The 26377-nt window shown below is 34.9% G+C and overlaps 1 protein-coding gene across 1 annotated transcript in view; it reads left to right on the top strand.

The window, feature by feature from the left end:
• The window catches only part of zcchc7 (zinc finger, CCHC domain containing 7), a 365607-nt gene that overhangs the window by 229252 nt on the left and 109978 nt on the right, over positions 1-26377 (top strand). The window contains exon 6 of the mRNA XM_028805777.2: positions 3487-3522. Coding sequence (XP_028661610.2) covers positions 3487-3522 — 36 coding nt within the window. The remainder of the gene's footprint in view (positions 1-3486; positions 3523-26377) is intronic.

Raw genomic sequence — 26377 nt, 5'->3', positions numbered from 1 at the left:
CCCACAGCTTCCTGACACTCACTTATGTCACTCTTTATTCAGAGGAGGAAGAAGCTTTTGATAATTTGACAAGACAAGCTCTTAAACGATCTAGGTCATGGCCTTCACTGTCTGTGATTGTGAACATATTTCCTGAAAGCGCTGTCACTCATCACAGTTACATTTTCTCCTAGGGAGAGCCCCACTCCCCCTCCCTCATTTGTTGGCTGATTTATGGTGCTTGGATATTCATATAAACCAATTACTTTTTCTTTTAATTTTTAAAGTTTATTGTCCTCCCCCAATCCCCTGATCTTTCAGCATCTCTGTCGCGCAAACCCCCCCACCCCCCCCATGCTAAAGTGTTAGTGAGGCTAATCCTTTTTCTGCATTGTGCTCCCAGCAGGGTCTTCCATAAAGGCTCTGTCTCTAGTACAAGCCAGACAACTGGCCAAGGGAGCAAAGAGAAAGGAAAGGGTGCCTAATGCCGTGTTTTGTGTTTGCTCATTGTTGTGGAAATATGAGTGGCAATGTTTGCCCCTGTTGTATTTTGTGTTTTCTTTTTTTTGTGAACATTCGAATCCTGTTTTCTGTCAAGGGTGTTCATTTTTGTAGGGATTTTAATTTTTTTTAGACTTGTTGAGTGTTTAGCAAAAAAAAAAAAAAGGCAAAGAATTGGATTCTATTCTGTTGGGTTTAGTTCCCTGTTAGATTTTGTTTTTAATATAAATTTGATTCATGAACACTTTTTGGGTGATTAATGTGATCTTCAGGTGCCTACCCATTAAGAATAGTAGACTTCTTATAATTTATTTCTCAAGAAAACCAAATACTTTTAATTTTAAAATAATTTTCTGCAGGTCAATCACAAGAATCTCAGTTACATAGTTGGACATTATTCTTTTTGTTGGGGGACTGGGGTTAACAAATTGTTAATCCTCTTGTTGCAGCCTCATTCTTGTTCAGATCTGGAGTACTTTCTAAAGGATCGGTCTGTCCTACTTAATGGTAATGCATATTCGTTTTGTTGGAGGTTAACATGAAATCTTTCAAGTTTTTTTTTTTTTTTGTTTAATAATGGAAAAATTTAATTGATCCTGCACTTGTCTTCCAGTTGTCAGTAAGGCAGCATTCTTAATCACCTTTTCTATAAAATGCTTGAATGCATCAGTTTATGTTCAGTTATATTTCTTTCCTTGAATATCAAAAGTAAATACAGCCATGTTAAATTAATAGCAGTGGAAAGTTTGGAGCTTGTGTTATTCTATTTAGTGATGTTGTTGCAGTTCAACGATAACTCCAGCATACCCGTTAAAAATCTTTTTTCTTTTGTTCATTCAACAGCAACAAAAAGTACATTTCCCATTATGAATTCACATTGGTTATTACAGAAATAGGAAACAAAAAACAGTTACTGATTTTGCTATTCTTTTCAGTATTATTTTAATATTCATGTATATTCATGTGAATTTAAGTACAACTTATTTTATTTATTCACATGACACTAGTTTAAGTTAAACTGTGTTGTCCTATTTGTTACTTTATTCAACAGAGACACTCTTAAAGTATGCCTTATTAAAAGTGTCCATATTGTGCTTGCCCTGATCCAGGTACAGAATTAACTATAATAAAATATAATTATCTTATCTTATATAACAAAATATACTTATCTTAGACGTAAACATATAAACTATTTATTTTTCTGTCCAAGTCTTTTTTGCTATTTAATTTCTAATGCCTTAAATCCTGTACATTGTCATATTTGAATAATCATGTAATTTATGAAAAAATGTAGATTATTTTAACATATACCTAATGCACATGTAGATAAAAATTTAGATAAAATTTTCTTATAATATGGATGCTTTAATCACATTTCATATAGTGTGTAATCTGAACTCATAAAGGAAGCATTATATTATATACTGTATGTAAAAAAAAACCTGTTGTATTTTATTGATTTATTTTTAGTTTTTTTGTGTTTTTTAGAAAAATAGAAATTCAGGTATATTGTTGAATTATACGCCATTATTAAATTGTGCATACAGCTGCAAGTAATGATGCGCATTGTAGCTATTCATCTGCTAAAAGTAATACTGCAGTGTTTGACTGTAGGTGTTTTATGTAATGATTCATCTGTATGCTCAGGTATACTTTCTGAGAGGAGCTTCTTGTAAAATATTTGATTTGTGTATGCAGACAATTTGGACAAAAGTAATATCCACTAACATTTGATTTCAAAATGACTGTACTTTCAGCTTTGTGTAAAATACTCATAGTAGAATCTGTGGGGCTTTTCAATTTTGCAGACAGTCTGCAATGATGATGACGTAATGGGAGGAGAAAATAATAAGGAAAAGAAACAACCCAGAACCAATGTATTTGAATCACTTTTCCATTTCCTTTGTTGAGTATGGAAAACCAATCTAGATGATTCTCAGTTGTTGAAGTAAAAAGTATTCTATTACAAGACCATTTTAGTTTGCAGTGCTGGCTGCCTAATGTTGTGCATTGTGAAATGGAACTGATTTTGATGTCCTGATTTAATCTGTAATTGCAAAACCTTTTCTCCCTGCTTCCTTTCTGTCTGCTTTGAAAAAAATATATAAATAAATAAAATGAGTAAATGCTCAAATTTAGAGATGGGTTTCTTAGGTTCCTCTACTTTTTTCCCTCTAATTGAGAAATATGGTTTCTTTTGGTTCTGCATTTTTGCCATCTTTACAGCCATCTTTATTTACATTCTGTCAGTCTTTTTTGCTTATCCAGTCACAAATAAGAATATGTTTAATTGGCAGAGTTATTAATGATTATTAGGTTACTACTTAGTTAGTATTTTTTTTTTTTTTTTGTGCTTGCTGTTTTTATCTTTTTCTTGAATACATTTAAGTTACTAGTATTGTTTTTTGGAATGTCTTTCTTAATTTTCTTTGTAGAGAAAAGCCAAGCAAAATGACACCTTTTATTGGCTAACTAGAAAGATTACAATATGCAAGCTTTCGAGGCAACTCAGGCCCCTTCTTCAGGCAAGATGTAACCTAATTTTTAATTTTATATATATATATAATATATATATATATATATATATATATATATATATTATGTTATTCATTTATTTTCATTCAGAGCAAAGTAGAAAATACAGTTTTCTCATTGTCAGTTAGTGCAAATGTTTCCGTCTCTTTTCTGGTCTAAGCTACTTGGCCTTGGGTCATCTTACACATCCCCACCCCCACCCCCACTCTCCCTTTAAACATGCTGATTCTTTTAAAGTGTACACAAAAGTTCTAAGCTGGCTGCTGTCCTTTGTGAACTGCCTGTGTGTTGTAATAAAACACTTACAGTCAGTTTAACCACCAGGGAGTCTTAAAATTGTTAGATCTGCATGTCACATTTTACTGTTTTTTTTCTCACTTTAATTTAGATGCTATGTATCTGAGACAGTAATTTGTAAACATCTTGCTTCATCCAGGGTTTTCATCTGTTTAAATTTTGTTTGATTCTTAGGCTTGTCCAGAATTATGGAGACAGTATCACCTCACGGTAAGCCTTTTTTAATGACAGATTTTTCATACAGAATTTGGGAACAACTGATTTACAATATTTGTCAGTTACATTTACAGGATTTTGTTACTCTTTAATGAAAATGTTGCGTATGTTTATTTTATTCTGCAGAAGTACTGTTACATTATGTAATTTTACTTTTGAAAGACTAAATTGTGGAGAAAGCATTTTTGAATTTTAAATATTACAGTTTGCAAAAAGTGCTTGTTTTCTCTCTGTGTGTGTGTGTGTGTGTGTGTGTGTGTGTGTAATATTACCACAATGTAAAAGTACAAGACCTTTTACTCTGAATAACTTTACAGAATCTCTTCAGTAATGAAAACCTGAGCTTTTCGACCAGTTATATGCATTTTCTTTATAATTTATTTAAAGTCCTGAACATTTGTATATAACTGAACAGCTATTCATTTATTTTCTGTGCAAATAATATTAATGTGCAATATTTGTGGACATGATCCGATATTTGTGTTGTCACTGAATAGAATGGATTTCAAGTTCCAATTTGTTCTCAAGTGTAAGGTGTACATTTAGTGTGTCAAGTGTTCTGCTGTTTTTATTATAATTTATCATATTTTTGGTAGAATGTTCTAGACTGTATGTATAGATTTCAGTATATATGCACCTTTCTAATACATAATGCATAAATAAGAAAACTGAATTGCTAAGCATAAAACACAGACAGACATCCCTGTATGAATTTCTGTATTGGTAACTTTTACATTTCAGTCAGATGTCCTCCTAGAAAGGGAGTGGCTCCTCTGATAATACATAATTTGTTTCTATTATGAGCCAAAACTACAAACATGCAAACGACAGTGAGCTAGAGGTTAAACTGTAATATGCAGAATGGCCTGCTGTATTACTGTAAATGAATTTCTAGAGAAAAAAAATAAGTGTTTAAAGGCCCAAAGAAGTTCTCAGGATAAGCAAAGCTAGTGCACTGACAATGTTTTCAGGACCTTAATATTTGTGCTGCTGTTACTGTGTGTGAATTAATTTGCATTGTTGGTTGAGATTTAATTTCAGAGAGAAAAGCCTACCTGCCTCCCAATGGCTTTGCTATTGTTTTTAATAAATGGTCTACAGAGACAAGAGAAATGTAGCGTCAGTCTTGGTGGTAGACAGTGCTTATATACATCTTTTTGCCAGGAGATTAGTCTCAAGGATCTTGCATTCCTTGATGTACAAAATCTGGGTCAATAAATAGGAAATCCAACACTGTAATAGTAAGACATGCATGTTTTTTCTCTGTATTCCATAACACTTACTTCAAAATGTATCAGACATTAAGTAAGTAAGACATTATTTGAGTGAAAGAATGCTCTACTTAAAGTATTTCTTGTGACAGCATCTCTGTATCTGTTTGGTACTTTGGGTTTAGCTTGCCCTTTTATACTGCTTGGTCTCATCTATAAGTTTAGCTATGTTAAAGGAATAGTATCATACACAACATTAAGTGATCACAAATGTTTTCCAAAAAACAATTGAAAAATATCATAGTGAATATTTTAACAGTAATACTTAAGTCATGTTTATTTTTTATTCTAAGTTTTCTTTATTCTGCCTGCATTGTCAGGTTTCTCTGCATGTGGCATTGAATGTGTTTTAACTGTGAGGAATTGTACAATAGAACAGTCTAATAGTGTAACTGAGCCCACGGCTTACTATACACTCTCATCATGCTTGATTAATTTTTTAAACACTCATTATCTTCTTAGCCAATTAGTTTTATGCTTGTTGTTTTTATGTCAGATGCACTTACTGTGTCCTGGTTTGTTAAAGGTTATAATAACATTTAGACTAAATTCTTAAGTACACGGAAGTATCTTTTTATTCCTTGTAATATCCATCCTTTGAATTCTTGTATCAATATCTTTCTTGCCTCATAAAAACCTTTAATGCTGATTTTATTTTGTTTGTTTATCGTGTATGTATGATTATCAAATTAGTTGAGTTTAAAAAGTAATTGTATTCTTCTTAGGGTCAGAAGTATGTTTAAAAATTACTTTATTACTGATTTAATAAGAAAGGAAAAACTATTTTTTTCAGCTGAAGGGAAAACTTCTTTAGAAATTGTGTAAGTCAGAATCCATTAAGATGTCAGGTTTTTTAAGAAAACAGGAATTGGGCCGTTTATAGGTCTACTGAGTTGTCTGCCATTACAAAGCTGGTAAGGTTTACATAGCTATAGTTTGACTGTTAAGATTTGAAAGCCCAGGTTGATGAGGTATGCACATTATTTGGTTTTGAAAAGACAAACAAATTTGCTGCTTACAAGTATTTTCATTTTTGCAGCTATATTTTTGTGCTATAGAGTATTATTTAAGTTCTGAGTTCTAGCCTTCAACAGGAGCTAAACAGTAGCTTTGCTAATAATTAAAAAAAGCGTTCATAAGAGAGAGAATGGCATCAAACAGAAGCATTTCTTTTAATGTACCAGAATTCTATTGCTCTTGCCATATCTAATGTTTTCCTGTTACTATGTTCTTTTTTTTTGCTTATAAGAAAATCACGAGTTCTGGAACATAATCATTCCATTCTGGTACTGTATTTCTATGACTGTGTGAGTCATCTTTTTTTTTTTTCTCAAAGCATTTTTTAAATAGGTGGAGAAGTGGGAAATAATAAAATAATCACCATGATTGGTCCCATTCTGTTAGGAGCCGTGCATCATACCGAGCTTCAGATGGTTCATATTTTTCAATAGATGAGGTAATGATGCAAATCCATATGTGGACACACATCTTTGCACATATAGATTAGTGCACTTGGTGCCTTTTTCTTATTTAACATTGTTCACAACACTGTTTAAAACTTTGCTGTATTTGGTCTCTCTTTACTTTGTTATTTATTTCCCTGTCAGGGCATATGCCCTCTAGATGGCACATTGTTGTTCACGAAAGAAGTCACTGAATAAATCAATAAACTGGTTGGTTTCCCACAAGTTACGGACCTGCTAAAGCATGAATGTGACTGACAGTTGTGTAAGGCATTTGTCAGGGAGTGTGAAAAAGAAAGGGGGGAGTTGGTCACGATAACATCTGCAGCACTAACTTTCATCTATGCTTTCTACTTGGAAATATAGACCTCAAAACAAGAGCAGGTTGTTTGTCAATTAAAAGATCTGATAAAGCATGAAATGGACTGGCAGTATGACTGCAGTTGTTCATCTGTCTGTCACTTGTGTCTTTTGAGATTAATTACTAAAGCTGTCTAATGAAAAGGCAAAATTATTAAAGTGGGGACTGGTAAAAGTGCATATGGAGTACTTCTGCAAGGAATGTCTCTAGCTGAAAGAGCAGGGTTCACCTTATTCATTCAAAAAGCAGAAATATAGGGTTCTTCTTTAACCTTTTTGATCAAACTATATTTGTTTAGTCACAGTATCAGTAACATACATAAACAACAACAGAAAGCAAATGAGCAGAGTTACTCCCTTTTGTCTTCTCACCACATTAAGCGAAAAATAAAAAATAACATTATTTACAGGTCAAGATATTAAAAAAAAATAGTGGGCATCTAAATAACATCATAAACTGTAGCTGTAGTATCTTGCTATGTAGTAACTAACAATCAGTATTCTTTTATTTATGCTGTCTTCCACAATAAGCTTCATTCTAATGCTCTTAAATCACAGGGTGCAATTGGAGCCCAAGTGGGTAAAGTGCCCTGCTCACAAAGTGGCTTTTGCTGGCTTTTGAATCTGTAATATTATGGTTTCCTGTCCAGCTTCTTCAGTATTAGAGCATTTTCTCTATCAGGATCTCAAGAACATAGGGTGCTGTTGAACATATTCTTAATTGTGGACTTTTCATTTTTGTGTCCTGTCTGTATGCTGTTAAACATGTTATTGGAAATATACATTTTGAGGCATAAAGAGCAATAGTTAAATGTGCAGGCAGCTTGGCCTAGTGGCAAAGTCATTGGACTATTTAGATTTCTGAATCAATCCTCTACCTCTGACCCATTGTGTGGGCATAGGCAAGTCAGTTAACCTGTCAGTATTCTCTACTATTTAAATATGGAAACAACTGTAATATTATTTTATTATGCATCGAGCACAGTAAATTAAAACTACAAATGAAAAACTTCTGTAATATCAACATATCTCTGATGGTAATTACATGTAAACCCTTAAATAGCCACTCAAAAATAGTATATTTAAAGAAACTTTATCTAGATAAATGTTGATAAAAGTGTTATAATGAATTTCACTGTTTAGATACTGGATAAAGCCTACACAAGTCCACTCAATTTAGGACTTGGTGGTTTCTGAAACTGAGCAAAAACTGAAACTTGGGTAAATCAAACAACTCTAAAATTTAAAACAGCATTTTTTAAGAGTTCATAGAGCTAAGCACATTATAATTATGGTCTGGAATGAAGCTTTTAATTCAAATACAAATGGAAAAATGCAGTGAAAAGTGCGGAAAAATGGGTATCAGTATCGAATTACAGCTACTTAATACATTGAAATAAAACATAGAGATAACATACATTGTTTATATGTTTTTGATTGTTACCTTATATTTATTGTACAGGGTTTTTTGTTCTTTTTTATGCAGCTATTCAAATACTGAAGCATAAGAGTGCAGATTCTATTCTATTTAACTAAATTGTTTAAATACTGTTTGTAGTCTCTAGCATTCCATTTTGCAGGTGAATGGGCTACTTCATCCCTCACTTACAGGAAAAGCTTTTAAAGGTTATGAGTAGCAAATTATGGCAGTGCTATATTATATACATGTAAATACACAAATGAAAATGATTCAGTATTCTTGCCGGTGCTGTGGTTTTGATGTTTTCCCTTTTATGTGTAATGTGATGAGTGGGCTCTGCAGTAGACCTGCTGCTCAACCCCCCCAGCATACACATACACTCTGCCAACCCTGAATTAAATTAAGTGGGCATGAGAATGTATGTTATGATGGTATTTAAATATGGCAGAGCATAAACCATAGTATGTGGAATATTAGCTCTTTCCATCTGCTCTAAAGATGAAATGGAAAATATTTGTTATTTTATAGTGCTTTTGATTTGGAATAGCAACATGGAGTATTTTACAGATGCCGTAAGACAAATGATCAATGTAAGAAAATATCACTGTATATCAGCCTGTGAAGTAATAAGTCTTAAAAACTGTCAGGAAACCATATCCTTCCCAGTTGTAATAATTGTTAAGAAACAACACAGAAAACAAAAACAAGAGAAAAGTTTAGGATTTAAATGATGGAAAATAGTGAGACAAAAACACCAATAGAGCAGCATCTGTGTGATTGAATCAGTTTAATTTTTTCTGGTCCTTTACAAATGTAAATTGTTTTCCCTTTTTGAATATAAACATGAGTCAACAGTTTACTAATCTCCTTCACCTGATGCCAGCAGTATTTCCCCTCCCCATTATGTCCTTGTATCTTTTTTCTTGCTGTGAATTTAAAAGCAGTTCCTGCATTCATTATATACTTGTTTTAGGAGGATTGGTACTGGGTGCACTACATACTATACCAGATCTCAGGGTGGTATTATAAATAGAAACCTAGTCCTGACTGTATTAGGCCACATGGTGAGTTTATTTAACTAGTGATTTGGCCTCCTCTAGTATGTCAGAGTTAAATGTGAGAAAAAAGGTTTGGTAGATTTTTAAGTTTGCATATATTAGGGCTGCATTGCCCAGAGACGTTGGCTAAATTAATTTTACAAAGTAATCAACTTTGTAGACTGAGGCTGCAGACCACTTATTTGTGAAAAAGCAAGAGTACAAATCACTTCCAACTTTGCATTAGTTCTTCCCCTCAAGGCATCCACACTATAGGGCATGATAAATCCCACTTTATTGATCCACAGTGGTCATCTGACTAATTAAACAAGTATGAAGATTTGGTTCACCTCCCAAAGTCTATTGAAACACAACCCTTTTCCAGGAAGAGCCTACTGGAATGAGATAAACTATTTGACTTTTTGAGGAATAATAAATACAGAAGATCTTTGCAAAAGCTCAGGGGCCCACCACTCATTTGTTATCTGCTGTTTTCCAAAAAATGTCAAATTTTTACATTAGAAAAAGTTTGATCCATCAAAAAACTTAAATGAGACTGTGTGCAATGCGGTGTGTTTTTCCTTCTAAGAATTCAGTATTAAAGATGTTCTTTTTCTGTGTACAATATTTTGGAAGTAGCTAGTCTAAACTATTATGGCAAGCTGACCCACATTTTTTGCTGCTGCTGTTCCTTTTTTGCCTGCCTGATACCAACAGCCTACAGTTGAAGAATGTCCTCCCACAGACATAAAAGATGTTTCCTGTGATAGTTACGGTTCTGATCTTGGGGGTTGTTTACTATACTAGATACTCTCTGGGGAAGCAAAGCCCACAAAGTCATGACAAAAAGATGCTTGCTTGTTAAGTTCTGTAAGATTTAAAGAATCATAAGCCTGTTTTAAGAATAATACAATAAAAAGGCATTCTGCTCTTTATGGAAAGTCAACAGCTGCATGCCATTTTAATTTCAATACATTGATGTTTGGGAGAATAGAGCCTTTAATGATATTTTAGGTGTGACCTCCCATATACTTCTCTGGTGAAGGTTTTTGTTCCTTTTTAATATTTGTATTTTACTGTAGTTTTAACTGAAAATATTACACAATAGTAATGGGTCTTCAGTGCATTAGACTGATTCAGGCGCCAACAGCAACGTGCTTGTCTCTGCGTGCATTTTTCTACTTGCTGCCTGAAATGCAATAGTCATGAAAAAATTAACCTTATTTATTCGTAGCCATCCTTTAGTTAGATATAGCTCAGATATATGCAACTGTTTATTATAGGATGTTGGCATCACATTGTCTGTGTTTTAAGTTGTGCAGGCTTATGCACATTCAGTAATTTTAGTAAAGTAATCTTGAATGTAATTTAGTAGGTAGTAATGATTTAGCATTTTGAATTACACAATTTTTCTTTTTAATTTTAGTAATATATTCATCTATTGAGTTTTTTTATATAGCAACGCATCCCTGCTTGGTTAGTCATAACCACTTTGGCAATGTTTGTATTAAATATAACCATCCATCTTTGTTCTAGTTCAGCCTTTTACAGTTTATTTTATTCACTGCAGTAGAAGCAATAAAAGTTATACAGTTGGTCACCTAATGACTACCAAATAAATGTGGATACATATAAATCTTCAAAGTGATTTTCATTTTTACAGATTTGTTATATTTTAATAGACACTGGCAACTATGTGTTGCTCAAAAACAATTTCCATCAAAGTGTCCTAAAAAATGCAGTACTCCCAAATACAGTACTTTGTACTTTAACACCCTTTTGAGAGTTCACAAAATCTGTTACATATATTTATTTTTGCTGTTTAAATGTTGTAATTTTTTAAAGCATTATAATAATGTAATTAAAATTATGTTTTATTGCTTTCTTTGGTGTTTTGATTGGCTATTGTTGTTTGTACATTGCATTTTATTGGACTTAGATGGAAAGATTTGTTTAAAATTGTTTTGAAAGATAATCTGTTTTTCACGGATATAGATATCATGTTTGATTGCCTATCACCAGCTCCCCTTTTGTCCTGTAATCTCCACAAATTATGAGTAAGGGAGGTTATTACAAAAAATATTTCTGAGATGGCAGCATTTTTTTTTGCTTTCTTCTGTGGCAGATGATGTTTTGATACTTCCACATATTAAACAGAAACAGAACCAAGAACCATAATTTACAATAAATCAGATTTTGTTTAAACTGTTTTTTAGAAATAACAAATTAAATAATAATCAGTCCACAGACATATCCTTAACTAGTTGTCGACATTGTACAACAAGCTAAAAAGTGGTTTCAAATGAAATAAATCAGTACACAGATGCATTTATTATTTTTTTTTATGTGCATTATATTTTAATCATGAAAATGGATCAATGTATAGTTTTCCAAGAATATTTTTTATATTTTACATCACATCATTTAATTCTTTATTAAAAAATATATAGTAGTAATTCCTTTGTTATATTTGTACAAAATCTTAAGATTCATAGTTTGTTTTATTTGAAGATTTAATATATTTCCATATGGTTAATACTGCCGTCTCTCATTTCCAGTGATGATTTAAATTTTTTCCGAGCACACTGTGTGTGGCATTTTCACAATCTCAGACTTTGTGGGTTTTCTCAGATTCAGTTTTCTCCCTGCTAAAGGCTAAATTGTCCCTGCATTCATTTGCATGTGTGGTAGCATGTGACATTGTTTGTGCCCATACTCTGCCGTGTAATCTGCCCAGGTTTGAGTCCTGCCTACTCTATAGTGCTGCTTTGATGGTTTCTGGCTCTTCCGAGAAACTTTTAATGGAACAAACAGTTTCAGACTAGTGGTTCATCCAAACGTAAATAAAAAAAACAATCTTGAAATCAGATCACCACTTTATTACTTTCATTGTGTTTTTGGGGGGATTTTAATTAAAATATGATTATACTGAATCCAGTGTGTAGAAAACACTTTCTGAAAATTTACATTCTGATCTAGGGACAACAGTGTTTATCGTGGTTAATTCCTTTTTTTCTTTCTTTCTTATGTATGCCATTGGTTCATTTTCTGCCTACTGGTTCTGCAGGCCTTCATTGCCATCTGCTGGATTTATTTTGCAAGGTGGTATGCAGTCTTATTTTGTATACTGTAAATATGTGCAGTATTTGAACCAGTGTAAAAGTCCAGCTTTCTCACCTATATAGGCAGTATGTTGATAAATCAGTGGTACTAAATCATAGATAACCCACATCTTGAGTTAGCTATAAATGTTCATATAGAAAGCATTTTTGGCTGAATACTGTAGTTTTTGAATTTCAGTCTTTAATTACAGCATAAAGTGTTTCTGCCTTAAAATATATTCGCATGCCTGTTTTCAAATTTAATACATTTCTATACCATATATTAATATAGTTTCCTGCTTAAGCGAAAGCAGCTTGCTAAGTACAGTTGTTTCCATATTTCTACAGTTTGAGGCCTGTCTGGGTGAAGTTACACAAGCAAATGACGTTGGAGACTAAGCTAGCAAAACCTTTGAGATAGAACCCCACTTTAGCCTCTGACCCCAGTAGCTGTCTTATTTTATAGACTTCCTTCCCATATAACACCATCCTTACAACATGTTGCATGTATTGTATGCTGTTATATTTTTTACAGTGTTAAATAAGAGCAGTCAGTTTCAGATGATATGAAGAATCAGTGGAAGGAATTAAGACAACCTTGTAGTTTAGACTTGCATGTTTTTTAGAGATGTTAAATATCTTTAAGGTATAGTTTTTGTAAAAATGAAACTGCACCAACAGTCAGATATGTACATATCATATTTACATGTCTTTATGGGTGTAATAACTATAAACCTTCAGTTGGGAAGTACCACATGAATGCCCTTCCAAGTGGTATCTGCCATTGTGAGATTTCAAAGATAATTTTGTTACCCAATTTACCTGTTCACTTATGTCGTTTGTGAATGCAATTGGAATTGTGATGTTTACCTTAAGAACATCTGCTAATATGTTTATTTACATCTAATTTTTTGTATTTATTAATTAAAGTCAAAGCCATATTTATTCTGAATTTCTTTGGCAAAAGTATTATAAACAATGTCTTTTATAGTATTATCCGTCTTAAATTATGGAAGAATTTAAATGGTTAAAATATATGGACAAAAATTAAATGAACCTTAATTGACATGTTCAAAATAAAATAGTTATACAATTAATATCCATTTCAAATCCTTAAAACAGAAAAAATATTATGTTAATCACAAAGACATTAGAGTACACTGACACAGAAATATATATACAGTGAACTATGAAAGTATTCAGATGCCTTCACTTTTTTTCACATTTTGCTATGTCGCTGCCTTATGCTAAAATCATTTAAATTAATTTTTCCCCAGTATCGAGTGAATTTTGGTACCCCAAAACAAAAACAGGATTTTAGAAATTTTTTCTGATTTTATTAAAAATGAACTGAAATATCACATTGACATAATTATTCAGACCCTTTGCAATGACATTTGAAATTTGGCTCAGGTACCTCTCATTCTACTGATTGTCAGTGAGATGTTCCAAGACCTTGTTTGGAGTCACCTGTGGTCATTTCAGTTGATTGGACATAATAAGATGAGGTATACACGTGTCTGTATAAGGTCCCACAGTTGACAATGTGTATCAGAGCAAAAACCATGCCATGAGGTTGAAGGGATTGCCTGCAAAACTCCACTGGTCTTGGCTTTATGACCAAGTGGCCAAACAGGAGCCTGCCTTCAGTAAAAGACACATAGCATCCTGCTCAGACTTTGTAAAAGGCACCTAAAGGAGATTCCGAGTTTGGGAAACAAGATTCTCTGGTGTGGTGAAACCAAGTTTACCACTCATCACTTGTGCAATACATCAGTGAAGTATGGTGGTGGCAGCATTATGCTTTGGGGTTGTTTTTCAGCTGCAGGTTAGACAGGCTTGAGGGAAGGCTGGACAGAACAAAGTATAGTGATATCTTTAATGAAAACCTACTCCAGAGCACTCTTGGACCTCAGACTGGACCGAAGGCTCACCTTCCAATAGGGAAATGACTGTTAAGGATAGCACAGAAAAGACCACACAGAAATGGCTGAGGGACAACTCTGGGAATCTTCTTGAGTTGCACAACCAGAACCCTGACTTTTAACTAATCAAACATCTGTGGTGATACATGAAAACAGTTATCCACCAACAATATCCAACCTGTCAGAGGTCAACAGAATCTCCAGAGAGAAGGATTGCAGAAAATCCCCAATCCAGGGGCCTCATGTATAAACGGTGCACACGCACAAAAATGTTGCATACTCCTGTTTCCACTCACAAATCGTGATGTATAAAACCTAAACTGGGAAAGCAGCAGGCCCTGATGGCTACCCTGTTGAATTTTATAAGAAATTCTCCACTCAGCTAGCTCCCCTCTTATTAGCAACATTTACAGAAGCTAGAGACAATCAAATTCTACCTCAAACTTTTCGCCAAGCATTAATCACCGTCTTTCCTAAACAAAATAAGGACTTATTATAATGTGCATCATACAGACCAATTTCACTTCTGAATAATGATGTTAAGATACTCTCCAAAGTCCTAGCTAGAAGGATGGAGAAAGTGCTGCCTTCGGTAATATCACAAGATCAAACTGGATTTATTAAAGGTTGACACTTAGCTTCCAATTTTTGGCGAATGTTTAATGTAATATATTCACCAGCAAAATCAAACACCCCAGAGATGATGATATCGTTGGATGCAGAAAAAGCATTTGATATGATTAAATGAAAATACCATTTCACTACATTAGAGAAATTTGGGTTAGGCCTGAACATTTGTGCATGGATCAAACTACTGTATACCAATCCAGAAGCTTCAGTTTGTATTAACATTTGTTCAGACTATTTTAAACTAGAACGTGGTACCAGACAAGGATGCCCCTTGTCACCACTGCTATTTGCAATTGCCATTGAACCACTGTCAAAATGCTTATCAGATAAAGGGGATTATCAGAGAAGGACTTGAACAGTAAATTTCTGTATATGCAGATGATATGGTACTGTTTATATCAGACCCACAAAATACTGTACCTGCAGTCCTAACAGCACTAGCAGAATTTCAAAAGATCTCTGGTCTCAGAATTAATTTGAATAAAAGTGTGCTCATCCCAGTGAGTTCTCAAGCATACAATATTAGATTGGACACGTTCCCTTTTATCATTGCAGATCAGTTTAAATACCTAGGGGTAAATATCACAAGTAAACATAAAGCTGTTTATCAACAAAATTTTGCCGTTTGTATGGAAAAAATTAAGCAAGACTTGCATAGATGGTCAGCCCCTTCATCTCATTCTAGCTGGAAGAATTAACATTGTTAAGATGAATATCCTTCCTAAGCTTCTATTTTTATTTCAAAACATTCCAATATACATCAATAAGTCATTTTTTTAAGCAATCAGATTCAACCATAACCTCATTTATTTGGAACTTAAAACATCCACATATTCAAAGAGCGACCCTACAAAGACCTAAGGCAGAAGGTGGCATGGCTCTACCCAACTTTCAGTTTTATTACTGGGCAGCAAATATACAAGCTATAAAAACCTGGACATAAATAGATGAACATACACAAGCTTGGTGCTCAATAGAAATAAAATCCTGCAGTACTTCTTTATATTCCCTGCTTTGTGCCCCTATTAATGCAAGTTATCGCCAATATACTAATAACCCAATTGTGCTTCACTCACTCAGAATATGGAACCAATGTAGAGAGCATTTTAAGATGGAGAATCTTTTATCTGTGGCACCTCTGCATGAGAACCACCTTTTCAACTCTCGCAAACATATGCAGTTTTTAATATCTGGAAAACATTTGGGATTAAATTACTTAGAGATCTTTATATAGACAACATCTTTGCATCCTATGAACAATTAAATTCCAAATTTAACTTTCCAGCAACACATTTCTTTCACTATCTTCAAATTAGAAACTTTGTTAAACAGAACCTGACGATTTTCCTCATCTCCCACCTTCCTCTATGCTGGAAAAAATATTGCTCAGTTTCGAGGACTCACACAGCATTTCTGAAATATATAAAAATATTTTACAGTCCCTCCCTTTCAAAGATCCAAGAGGACAATGGGAAAAGGATCTCTCACTCAACATATCAGAAAAGGAGTAGAAGGTAGCAATGCAGAGAATTCACTCAAGCTCCATATGCGCTAAGTAGACAATTATTCAACTCAAAATTATATATTGAGCACATCTGTCTCGCTTAAAACTGTCCAAAATGTTTCCAAGGCAAGATCCAACCTGCAAGCGCTGCAGTCAAGTTCCAGCCTCACTGGGTCACATGTTTTGGGCCTGCACCAAATTAACATCATTCTGGACAAAAATTTTTAAGTGCCTTTCAGACAGCCTTGGTGTCACAATCCCTTCTAACCCATTAAGAGCTGTGTTTGGTGATCTTCCAGATAGGCTTAAAGTGGAGAAGGACAAACAAACTGTGATTGCCTTTACTTCACTATTGGCACGCAGACTTATTTTGCTAAACTGGAAGAATCCTAACTCTCCTCTTTTAAGTCATTAGGTAACTGATGTTTTGTATTATTTGAAATTAGAAAAAATCTAATTCTCACTTAGAAGATCTGTAGAGAACTTTTTCAAAACCTGACAGGATCTAATCAATAATATTTTAGAATAGGCTCTTAAAGCACTGAGGAAGCAGATTCTCTTCCCATTTAATTTTCTTCTCAATTTATCTTAATCCGCCTATTAATCTCATCAATTTATTTATTTTTACTAGCTTTAAGTTTTACTCCGTTGGCCATGCTCTCTTTCTCAGGGGTGGGGGTTGATTTGTTTTCAATCCTATTTTTTGTAAAAATGGATCTATTTGTATGGAATGATTACAATAAAATCAATAAAATTAAAAAAATAATAATAAAAAAATAAAATCTAAATTTGGTGTAAAGCCATGCACATTTTCACGCTAGCTCAAACCCTGATGTATGCAAGTTCTCCGCTCTGTTTTGTAAACTGGCAACACCCAGCCTCAACGCAGTGCTTTTGTTTAAGTGTGGTTTCTCTTTCTTTTTTAGATTCACATCCCTTATGCGGCTTTATAAATACACTGAAACTAACCACATATTGTTTATTAGTTTAAGGCATCTGATTGTAATTAACCTGTAACAATATAATGGTCCACGGAATGGCCAAACTATTCCAAATACCATAGCTGCTTTAGCGTTGTTACTCTCACTGCACCTTCTTCTTCTTTCAGCTGCTCCCGTTAGGGGTTGCCACAGCGGATTATCTTTTTCCATATTACTCTCACTGCACCACTCGGAGTATGTATTTCACTGTATCTGAGTGTGGAATCACAGCTCTACATCAGCTGATTGGAAAGAGAATTATCGGTATACAGCATCAAGCACACGCTGCTTCAGCCATGTGCACTCTCTGTTGAACTGCTGTCATACGGCAAACCCTTCAGAGCCTTTCCTGTAGGGACATCGCGGTTCAGAAACAATTTCATCCCAAGAACTATAAACACACTCAATCAGTCCAGCAAGTGCTCGTTGTAGAACTGTTTGTACAATTACCTTACTGTAAACTTGCGGTACAGTTATAATATTGTACAACCTGAGGCACTTTATAAAGCGCATATTTACATATGATGACGATATCATATGAAATGCAGCAAAATATGTTTATTACATTATACAGATAAAATGTTAACATCATTTAAATAATCTATATTGTTAATAGTTAAACATGTGAGGACACGATGTTGCAGTGCTAGCTAGTTCAGAGATTGTTCCTGCCTCGCGCAGTATTATTGCTGGGGCTGGCGCGACACAGGAAGGATAGATGGATAGAATAATTAAACGTACTACGAAGATATTTCAGTCTTCCTTAAACGTTTTGAAGAATCTGCGTTCTAAGCTTACAGATGGCTTAACATCTATTACAGAGCTGATTGTGTGGTGATTGGTTACTTGGAGAAAGAAAAGGAAGGACAGGAATTGGAGTTTAGTATGTTTGAAAGAGACAGTACTGCTGCAATAAATTATTTCACTGAAGGTCACGCACGGCGCAGCAAGCATCTTGCGGGAGGGAGGAACAATCTTTGTCCACTATCACTGCGCCACCGTGTTCCCATGTTTAATAACATGCTTTAACTCCTATCATCATGAAAATGATATCAAGTATACATCTCAGTATTTTAATTATTCAGAGAGCTGTAATATCACGAATGTAATGGATTCTGTGTCCAGTCAGAGGAAGAGAAAGCCCGTTTAAGAAGCACGTAGTGATTCACACACATAGAGCACATAGAAGAACACATACAAAACAAAGCATTTAACGTGCTTCTTTAGTTACGATGGTATTTGAGAAACTAGTAAATTAAATGATTTAAAGATGAAATTTATGATGTTCTACTTTAATGGCAAAATAAATTACATGATTAAAGTGGAAATTTTTTTCTTTTCTCTGTACCCTAATAAGCTTTCAAATGACACTCAGATGGTGGGCTACGACTTGCCTTTTCACGGCGACTTTGATATCTGACAACTTCTTTTTTAATTCGGGCACTGTGCGACTTTGTGAACTTGAGCTTTCGAGTTTCTCTGACACTCTGTGTCACTCGATCAACTTCCTTTAGTTGTTTATACCACTGTTTAAACCAACATATAGTACGTTTTTCCTTGCCTCCACTTGGTATTCGCTGAAATTCTTCTATTTTACCCGGTGCTTTTGCCATTGCCTTTTCACAGAACGCTGAGCTTAAGGGCTATTTATATTGATTTGCATATTCAAAGAGGCATAATTCTTAGAGGAGTTTGGGAGTGGCAGCAGGCACGTGCACATGCGTTACTTTTCACGCTGACCGGGATTTATGGAGCGGAAGAACGTGGAAGTTAGCGAACGCACAGATATATGCATCTGGATTTTTTTGTGCATACGCACATTTCCTCTTTTGTCCTTACGCCATGTTTTAGTGTGAATTCTATGCACAGCATTATGCATGAGGCCACAGGTGTACAAAGCTTGTCATGTCATACTTGGGCAATTAGGTTCTTAAAGCACCTAAAACATAAATAAATAAATCAATGGTATGAAGACAAAAGGATCAGTCTATCCCCAGTTCTAGCTGGCATGTCTCAGTCAACCATCCAGTGTTCCTAGAAGCACTTAAAAATGCAGTATATCTTAGTTTACATCTAATTTGTTAGTCTTGAAATTACAATTTTGGCATTCTCGTTTCTTTTTAGGAATTTTAAAATAATCTTGTATTAAGTGAATTTATTCATAGGATTGTTTTGAAGGTGTTTAAGAGAGATGGCAGTGAAGATTTTCACCAGATTGTTTAATGCAATTTTGGAAAGTGAGAAGATGCCTGAGGAGTGGAGAACTGTACTGGTACGGATTTTTAAGAATAAAAGAGATGTACAGAGCTGTAGTAACTACAGAGGGATAAAACTGATGAGCCACAATGTGTAGTTATGGTAAAGAGTAGTGGTGGAAGCTAGGTTAAGAAGGGAGGTGATGATTAACGAGGAGTCAATGTCAGTTTATTTATATAGCACATTTAAAACAACATAGGAATGCTGTGGCCAAAGTGCTTTACAATAATAGAATAAAAGAAAACATGCAAATAACATAAATAGAAATAAAATATATGAACATAAATATAAATAGAAGTAATGTTACATAATCACAATGAGGAAACCATCAGTATTACTGAAGGTCACGTAATGCAAGTGAATAGAAATGAGTCTTTAGTCTTGTTTTGAACAGTTCAATTGTAGACGACTCCTTTATGTAATGAGGTAAAGAGTTCCACAGGCGAGAAGCAGCAGCTGCAAATGCTCTGTCCCCCTTAGTTTTACACTTAGTACGAGGGACAACAAGAGACGACTGACCAGAAGATCTAAGCACTCTAGATGGCTGGTGTAAAGCACACAATTCAGATAAATAGGCAGGAGCAAGCCCATGTAAAGAGTAGTATGGTTTCATGCCAGGAAAGAGCACCATAGATGCGATGTTTGCTCTGAGTTTGTTGATAGAGAATTATAGAGAAGGCCAGAAGGAGATGCATTATTGCTTCTTTGTGGACATAGAGAAAGCATATGACAGGGTGCCTCAAGAGGCATTATGGTATTGTATGAGGAAGTCAGGACTGGCAGAGAAGTATGTAAGAGTTGTATAGGATGTGTATGAGTAAAGTGTGACGGTGAGGTTTGTTGTAGGAGTGATGGATGCATTCAAGCTGAAGGTGGGATTACATCAGAGATCAGATCTGAGGCCTTTCTTATTTGCAATTGTGATGGACAGGTTGACAGACGAGTTTAGACAGGAGTCCCAGTAGACTATGATGTTTGCTGATGACATTGTGATCTGTAGCAAGAGTTGGGAGCAGGTTGAGGAGACCCTGGAGAGGTGGAGGTATGCTGTAGAGAGAAGAGGAGTGAAGGTCAGTAGGAACAAGACAGAATACGTGTGTAAATAAGAGTGAGGTCAGTGGAATGGTGAGGATGCAGGGAGCAGAGTTGACAAAGGTGGATGAGTTTAATTACTTGGGATCGACATTGCAGAGTAATGGGGATTGTGGAAAAGAGTTGAAGAAGTGAGTGCAGGTAGGGTGGAGTGAGTGAAGAAGAGTGTCAGTAGTGATTTTTGACAGACGGGGAGCAACAAGAGTGAAAGGGAAGGTCTACAGGACGTTAGTGAGACCAGCTATGTTGTTTGGGTTGGAAACGGTGGTTGACAAGGATAGACAGGATTATAAATGAGTACATTAGAGGGTCAGGCTGGACGGTTTGGAGACAAAGTCAGAGAGACGAGATTGCATTGGTTTGGACATGTGCAGAGGAGAGATGGTGGGTATATTGGGGAAATGATGCTAAGAATGGAGCTGTCAGGTAAGAAGAAAAGAGGAAGGCCTAAGAGGAGGTCTATGGATGTGGTGAGAGACATGCAGGTTGTGAGTGTAACAGAGTAAGATGCAGAGGGCAGGAGGTTATGGAAAAAGGTGATCCGATATGGTGATCCCTAACAGGAGCAGCTGAAAGAAGAAGATTCATAGGATTGTTTTGGATAGGTTTTAAGGCGTACCAAGTCATTTGATTAGTACAAATAAAAAATAAATGTTCTCCTTCAGCCTGCCCTGGTACTTAAGAAAGTGGTATGGATGATAGTGCATAATATTAAAAAAAAGAAGCTTAAAGTGTATTTTATGAATATATTTTAGTTATTTCATAGATACTGATTTTTTATTAATAGTTCTTATTTGCAATTTTAATGTATAGTTTACATTTTTTCTGATGCATTTTAAATAATATTAATGCATATACCTTCCATTCAGCAATTGATTGATTGATTGATTGATATACACTCAGTAGTTGGATGATAATATCTTTTATTATTCTTTGCAACAAAAGAACAAACACTAGGTGGCTTAAAGTCAAAAAGACTGAATGTGTGCATGTTATTCCATGGTGTTAATCCTCTTTTGGAGCGTATTGGGTTTAATGGTTTAGGATTCATCTGATTGGGTTGTATGTTTAAAACTCTCAGTTTGTCTGTAGTATTATTATTTCAGGGACGTATTGTATTTATACTTCTAAGAACTAGCATGATGATTATGAAATATAAAAGTAAAAAATTATTAGAAAATGAAAAAGGAGTAACGCAGTGTTCTGGTACCAATGCAGTACCGACACATTTCACATTTTAAATGTATCATCCAGCAATTGAAATGGGTTTTGAAAGCAGATGGCTACATTTGAAGATCTGTTGCACACTTATGATGTAACCATCTTGCATAATTTGAAAGAATCACAATATTCATTACAGTGTATTAATATTATACTGGTCTTTTTTAATACAGTATTATGGTGAGGTTTACTATGATAAAGTACTAACTGTTAAAAGAATAATAATAATAGGTTACATTTATTGAGCGCCTTTCACAAACCCAAGGTCACTTTACATACAGAGTAAAAAAATAAAAAATTTTAAAAATTACAGTGATCCCTCCTCCATCGCGGGGGTTGTGTTCCAGAGCCCCCCACGAAAGGTGAAAATCCACAAAGTAAAAACCATATATTTATATGGTTATTTTTATATTGTCACGCTTGGGTCACAGATTTGCACAGAAACACAGGAGGTTGTGTAGAGAGACAGGAACTTTAATCAAACACCGCAAACAAATATTTGTCTCTTTTTCAAAAGTTTAAACGTGCTCCATGACAAGACAGAGATAACAGTTCCGTCTGTTCCGAATGCAACCATATCTTCCTCTTCAAAGGAGTGCGTGTTAGGAGCAGAGAATGTCACAGAGAGAGAGAAAAGCAAACAATCAAAAATCAATAGGTGCTGTTTGGGCTTTTAAGTATGCGAAGCACCGTGCGGGAAGCATATTGCGCAAAAAAGCAGCCACAAGTAAGCCCAGCAAGGATGGGAGGAATGTGAAGATAGTCTTTCAGTGTTTTTTGAGGAGCGTCCGTATCCTCTAGGAGTTTTATTTAATATGTAATACGTGCTCTTATTGGGTAGCTTCTCAGCCATCTGCCAATAGTGTCCCTTGTATGAAATCAACTGGGCAAACCAACTGAGGAAGCATGTACCAGAAATTAAAAGATCCATTGTCCACTGAAACCCACGAACCAGCGAAAAATCCGCGATATATATTTAAATATGCTTACATATAAAATCCGCGATAGAGTGAAGCCGCAAAAGTCGAAGCATGATATAGCGAGGGATTACTGTACACAGATGACAAAAGTTTGTAGAAGAGGAAAGTTTTCAGTTCCGATTTAAAACTAAAAGAAGTTTTCTTCCATTTTACATACCTACATATACACCTTTAAAAAGATTTAACTTACTAAGCCAAGTAAAAAAATGAATTTTGCACTTTGGTTTGATGATTATGTTTAGGATGAAGGGCATCTCAAATCTGTGGACAGAGCATTTGTCACTTTTCATTATCATTTGAAAGTGACAGAAATTAAATTGTCTATTCAGAAGGCATTGTGCACTTCTTTTCCAGGATTCACATTATAAGGACGCACAATTGCATAATGCATTTTCATATTAGAAATTTTGAGCCCTCTAATGTATTAACATCCTCTCAAGTGTTGGATCCTTCTTTGTGCCCGATGTTGCTTTGGTGTGATCAAGATTCACATGTCTGAATTGTATTAAACAACTTCATAAGGGGAACACTTGGAGCCACAAATAAACATTCATATTACATGAAACAATAAAGAATACAAAAGTAGGAACTAATGTCCATGCAGACACATTACACATGAGTTGTGAAATTGATCACCTCATCTATTCTAAGAAAGCCTTGTTTACTTGTTGCAATCAATGGCTCTAGTGATTAATTTGCAGTAAATTCTGTATACATACTATTACAAGATCTAGTAGAATTTTGATTTAAAAGCAGCATTTTATACTCATTATTGCAGAAGCATTGTATTTCTGGCCCCAAATGCTTAAAACATAGGAGGTTTTTCTTTGTTTTGATCTTTTTCAGCCTGATGAAACTGATGTTTACACACTGCACAGCCTAGATTAACAGTTTGTATCCAATGGATTGAAAACGAGAAAGTTAATTTGTAAAAGTCATACAGAGTAACAGTGGCTGGATTGAAACATGGAACTGGAAAATGACCGCACATATTGCAATCACTGAGGCAGCTGATCCTCATGAAGATCTTGACAGCTCCATTTGATAGTCTTGCAATCAGGAACTGGATCTTCTCAGTGTTTCTCAGAGTGGAATAGTTAATACCTGCAAGATCAAAAATAAATGTTTATTGAAAAAGAAAAAAAAAAAACTTTGTATATGCCATTAGATGTTGCTGTAATTAACAATTTTGGGGCACTAAACATGTTTTGCTGCATTAGAATTTCTGTAGCAATGGGAAGCCTCCTTTTTGTGATTTCACAAGCAATATTTTTTGGTGTCTCTAAATTATTATTTCTAGTTTAATCTTTGTGGCAATTGGTCCATTGGTGGCATTTTTGTGATATCATTTCTAATATTTTTTTCTGCTCAATCTGAATCAGCTGAGCTGGAATGGTGAATGCAGTTGTTGACGTTTGGTTGCATTCTTCTGTCATTGGGTCAAGAGTTTTTGTAGGCTTCATCGGTCTCTTGTCATTCAACATTGAACTGGTTAAACTGTTGTATGAATGGTTTAGTATTACAGATTTTGAATGCATCATCAATTTTTCTTTCTGAGTTAAAATATTGCCAGATCTAATTCTTCTTATTGTTGCCATATTTTCTCCCATTGAGCTTATATAAGGCCAAGTTGGTTGGACTGGCCTTGGTAGTATTGGTGTGAAAGATGTTGCAGCTGAACTCCATACTAAAGTAGTATTCGATGTTATGAAGTATGTTACAAAGGTAATATAAACTTGATTAAGTAAAAGCTAAAAACTGTTAAAATTTTGACTCTCCATTAGTACCAAAGCCTAAAATTTGTACTGCATCTGTATCCAGTGGATTTGAATAAATGTCTACAAAAAAACAACAAAGGTGAATAATCTCTTAGCACCTTCACCTTCTTATTACATTCTAGAAAACAGCATCTCAATCGGCTATAGAAAAAATCACACTTGATTATATTCAATTGTGACTTGGCTCCATTGATAGATAGATAGATAGATAGATAGATAGATAGATAGATAGATAGATAGATAGATAGATACATACATACATACATACATACATACATACATACATACATACATACATACATACATACATACTTTATTAATCCCAATGGGAAATTCACATTATCCAGCAGCAGCATACTGATACAATAAATAATATTAAATTAAAGATTGATAATAATAATAATGCAGGTGAAAAACAGACAATAACTTTGTATAATGTTAATGTTTACCCCCTCGGGTGGAATTGAAGAGTTGCATAGTTTGGGGGAGGAACGATCTTCTCAGTCTGTCAGTGGTGCAGGACAGTGACAGCAGTCTGTTGCTGAAGCTGCTCTTCTGTCTGGAGATGACATTGTTTAGTGGATGCAGTGGATTCTCCATAATTGATAGGAGCCTACTGAGCGCCCTTCGCTCTGCTACAGATGTTAAACTGTCCAGCTCCATGCCAACAATAGAGCCTGCCTTCCTCACCAGTTTGTCCAGGTGTGAGGCGTCTTTCTTCTTAATGCTGCCTCCCCAGCACACCACCGCGTAGAAGAGGGCGCTCGCCACAACTGTCTGATAGAACATCTGCAGCATCTTATTGCAGATGTTGAAGGACGCCAGCCTTCTAAGGAAGTATAGTCGGCTCTGTCCTCTCTTGCACAGAGCATCAGTATTGGCAGTCCAGTCTAATTTATCACCCAGCTGCACTCCCAGGTATTTATAGGTCTGCACCATCTGTACACAGATTGTTACACATTGTTTAATTTGCCTTATTTTTTTTAAACTACAAAATACGGTTTGCACTAATTGTTGGTTTGTATTGCAAACTTAAACACAATATGCATGTTGACAGCACTGTTGGCTTTTTCAAAAATGCAAGTTTATACACTGATAAAAAAAAATGTAGTGTAGTCGGTTCATTTCAGGTTTATTGTTATATGTGACACATCCCTGGTCCACCAAAACAATCAACAACACTGCACAATATTTTTTCCAGTTTCTAACTGCTCTTCTAATCACACCCGATTCACGAAGGTAGGAAATAAAAACCCAGCTCTTTAAATGCTGTGTGCAGTTCATCAATGAACTTGAAAAGATAAAACTGGGTCCAAGGGTCCTAAACGTTGAGAGATACTGCTGTAATATAAACGCTGTAATCCAGAGTGACAATGAAATTATTATCCCAAAGTGGTTGAGGAAAAAAAACACAACAGTTGCTAGCTTTGATAATATACCAAGTGGTCTGTGTGCATATTAAGATGAAGGGGTAATATATATTAAACATCTTTTGCACTGGATCAGTTGCACGCTTAACCTGACAAGCAGTTGCTAAACATGTCATCTTGAACCTTCACAGAAATTTGATCCTTTCACTTTGCGGCTACAGATGGTCTTCTTCTGCATAAACCAGCAAGCCCCATTTATCCATGCTGTTACTTTTAGTGCTGTTTCGAACCGCAAATTGCAGTGTGTTAGAATGTCCCAGTCACTAGAGCATTATTAAGGACAAATAACAATAAATAAAATACATGTTGGCCAATTTTTGTTTATCCTACAACATCACCAAATTTCAGTAAATACTCTCAAGGCATTTTTGAGATTTTTGGGTATTTCTTTTGTTAAATAT

Source organism: Erpetoichthys calabaricus, chromosome 7 (assembly GCF_900747795.2).
Source record: "Erpetoichthys calabaricus chromosome 7, fErpCal1.3, whole genome shotgun sequence".
Taxonomy (NCBI): domain Eukaryota; kingdom Metazoa; phylum Chordata; class Cladistia; order Polypteriformes; family Polypteridae; genus Erpetoichthys; species Erpetoichthys calabaricus.
This window is presented reverse-complemented; position numbering and strand designations above follow the sequence as displayed.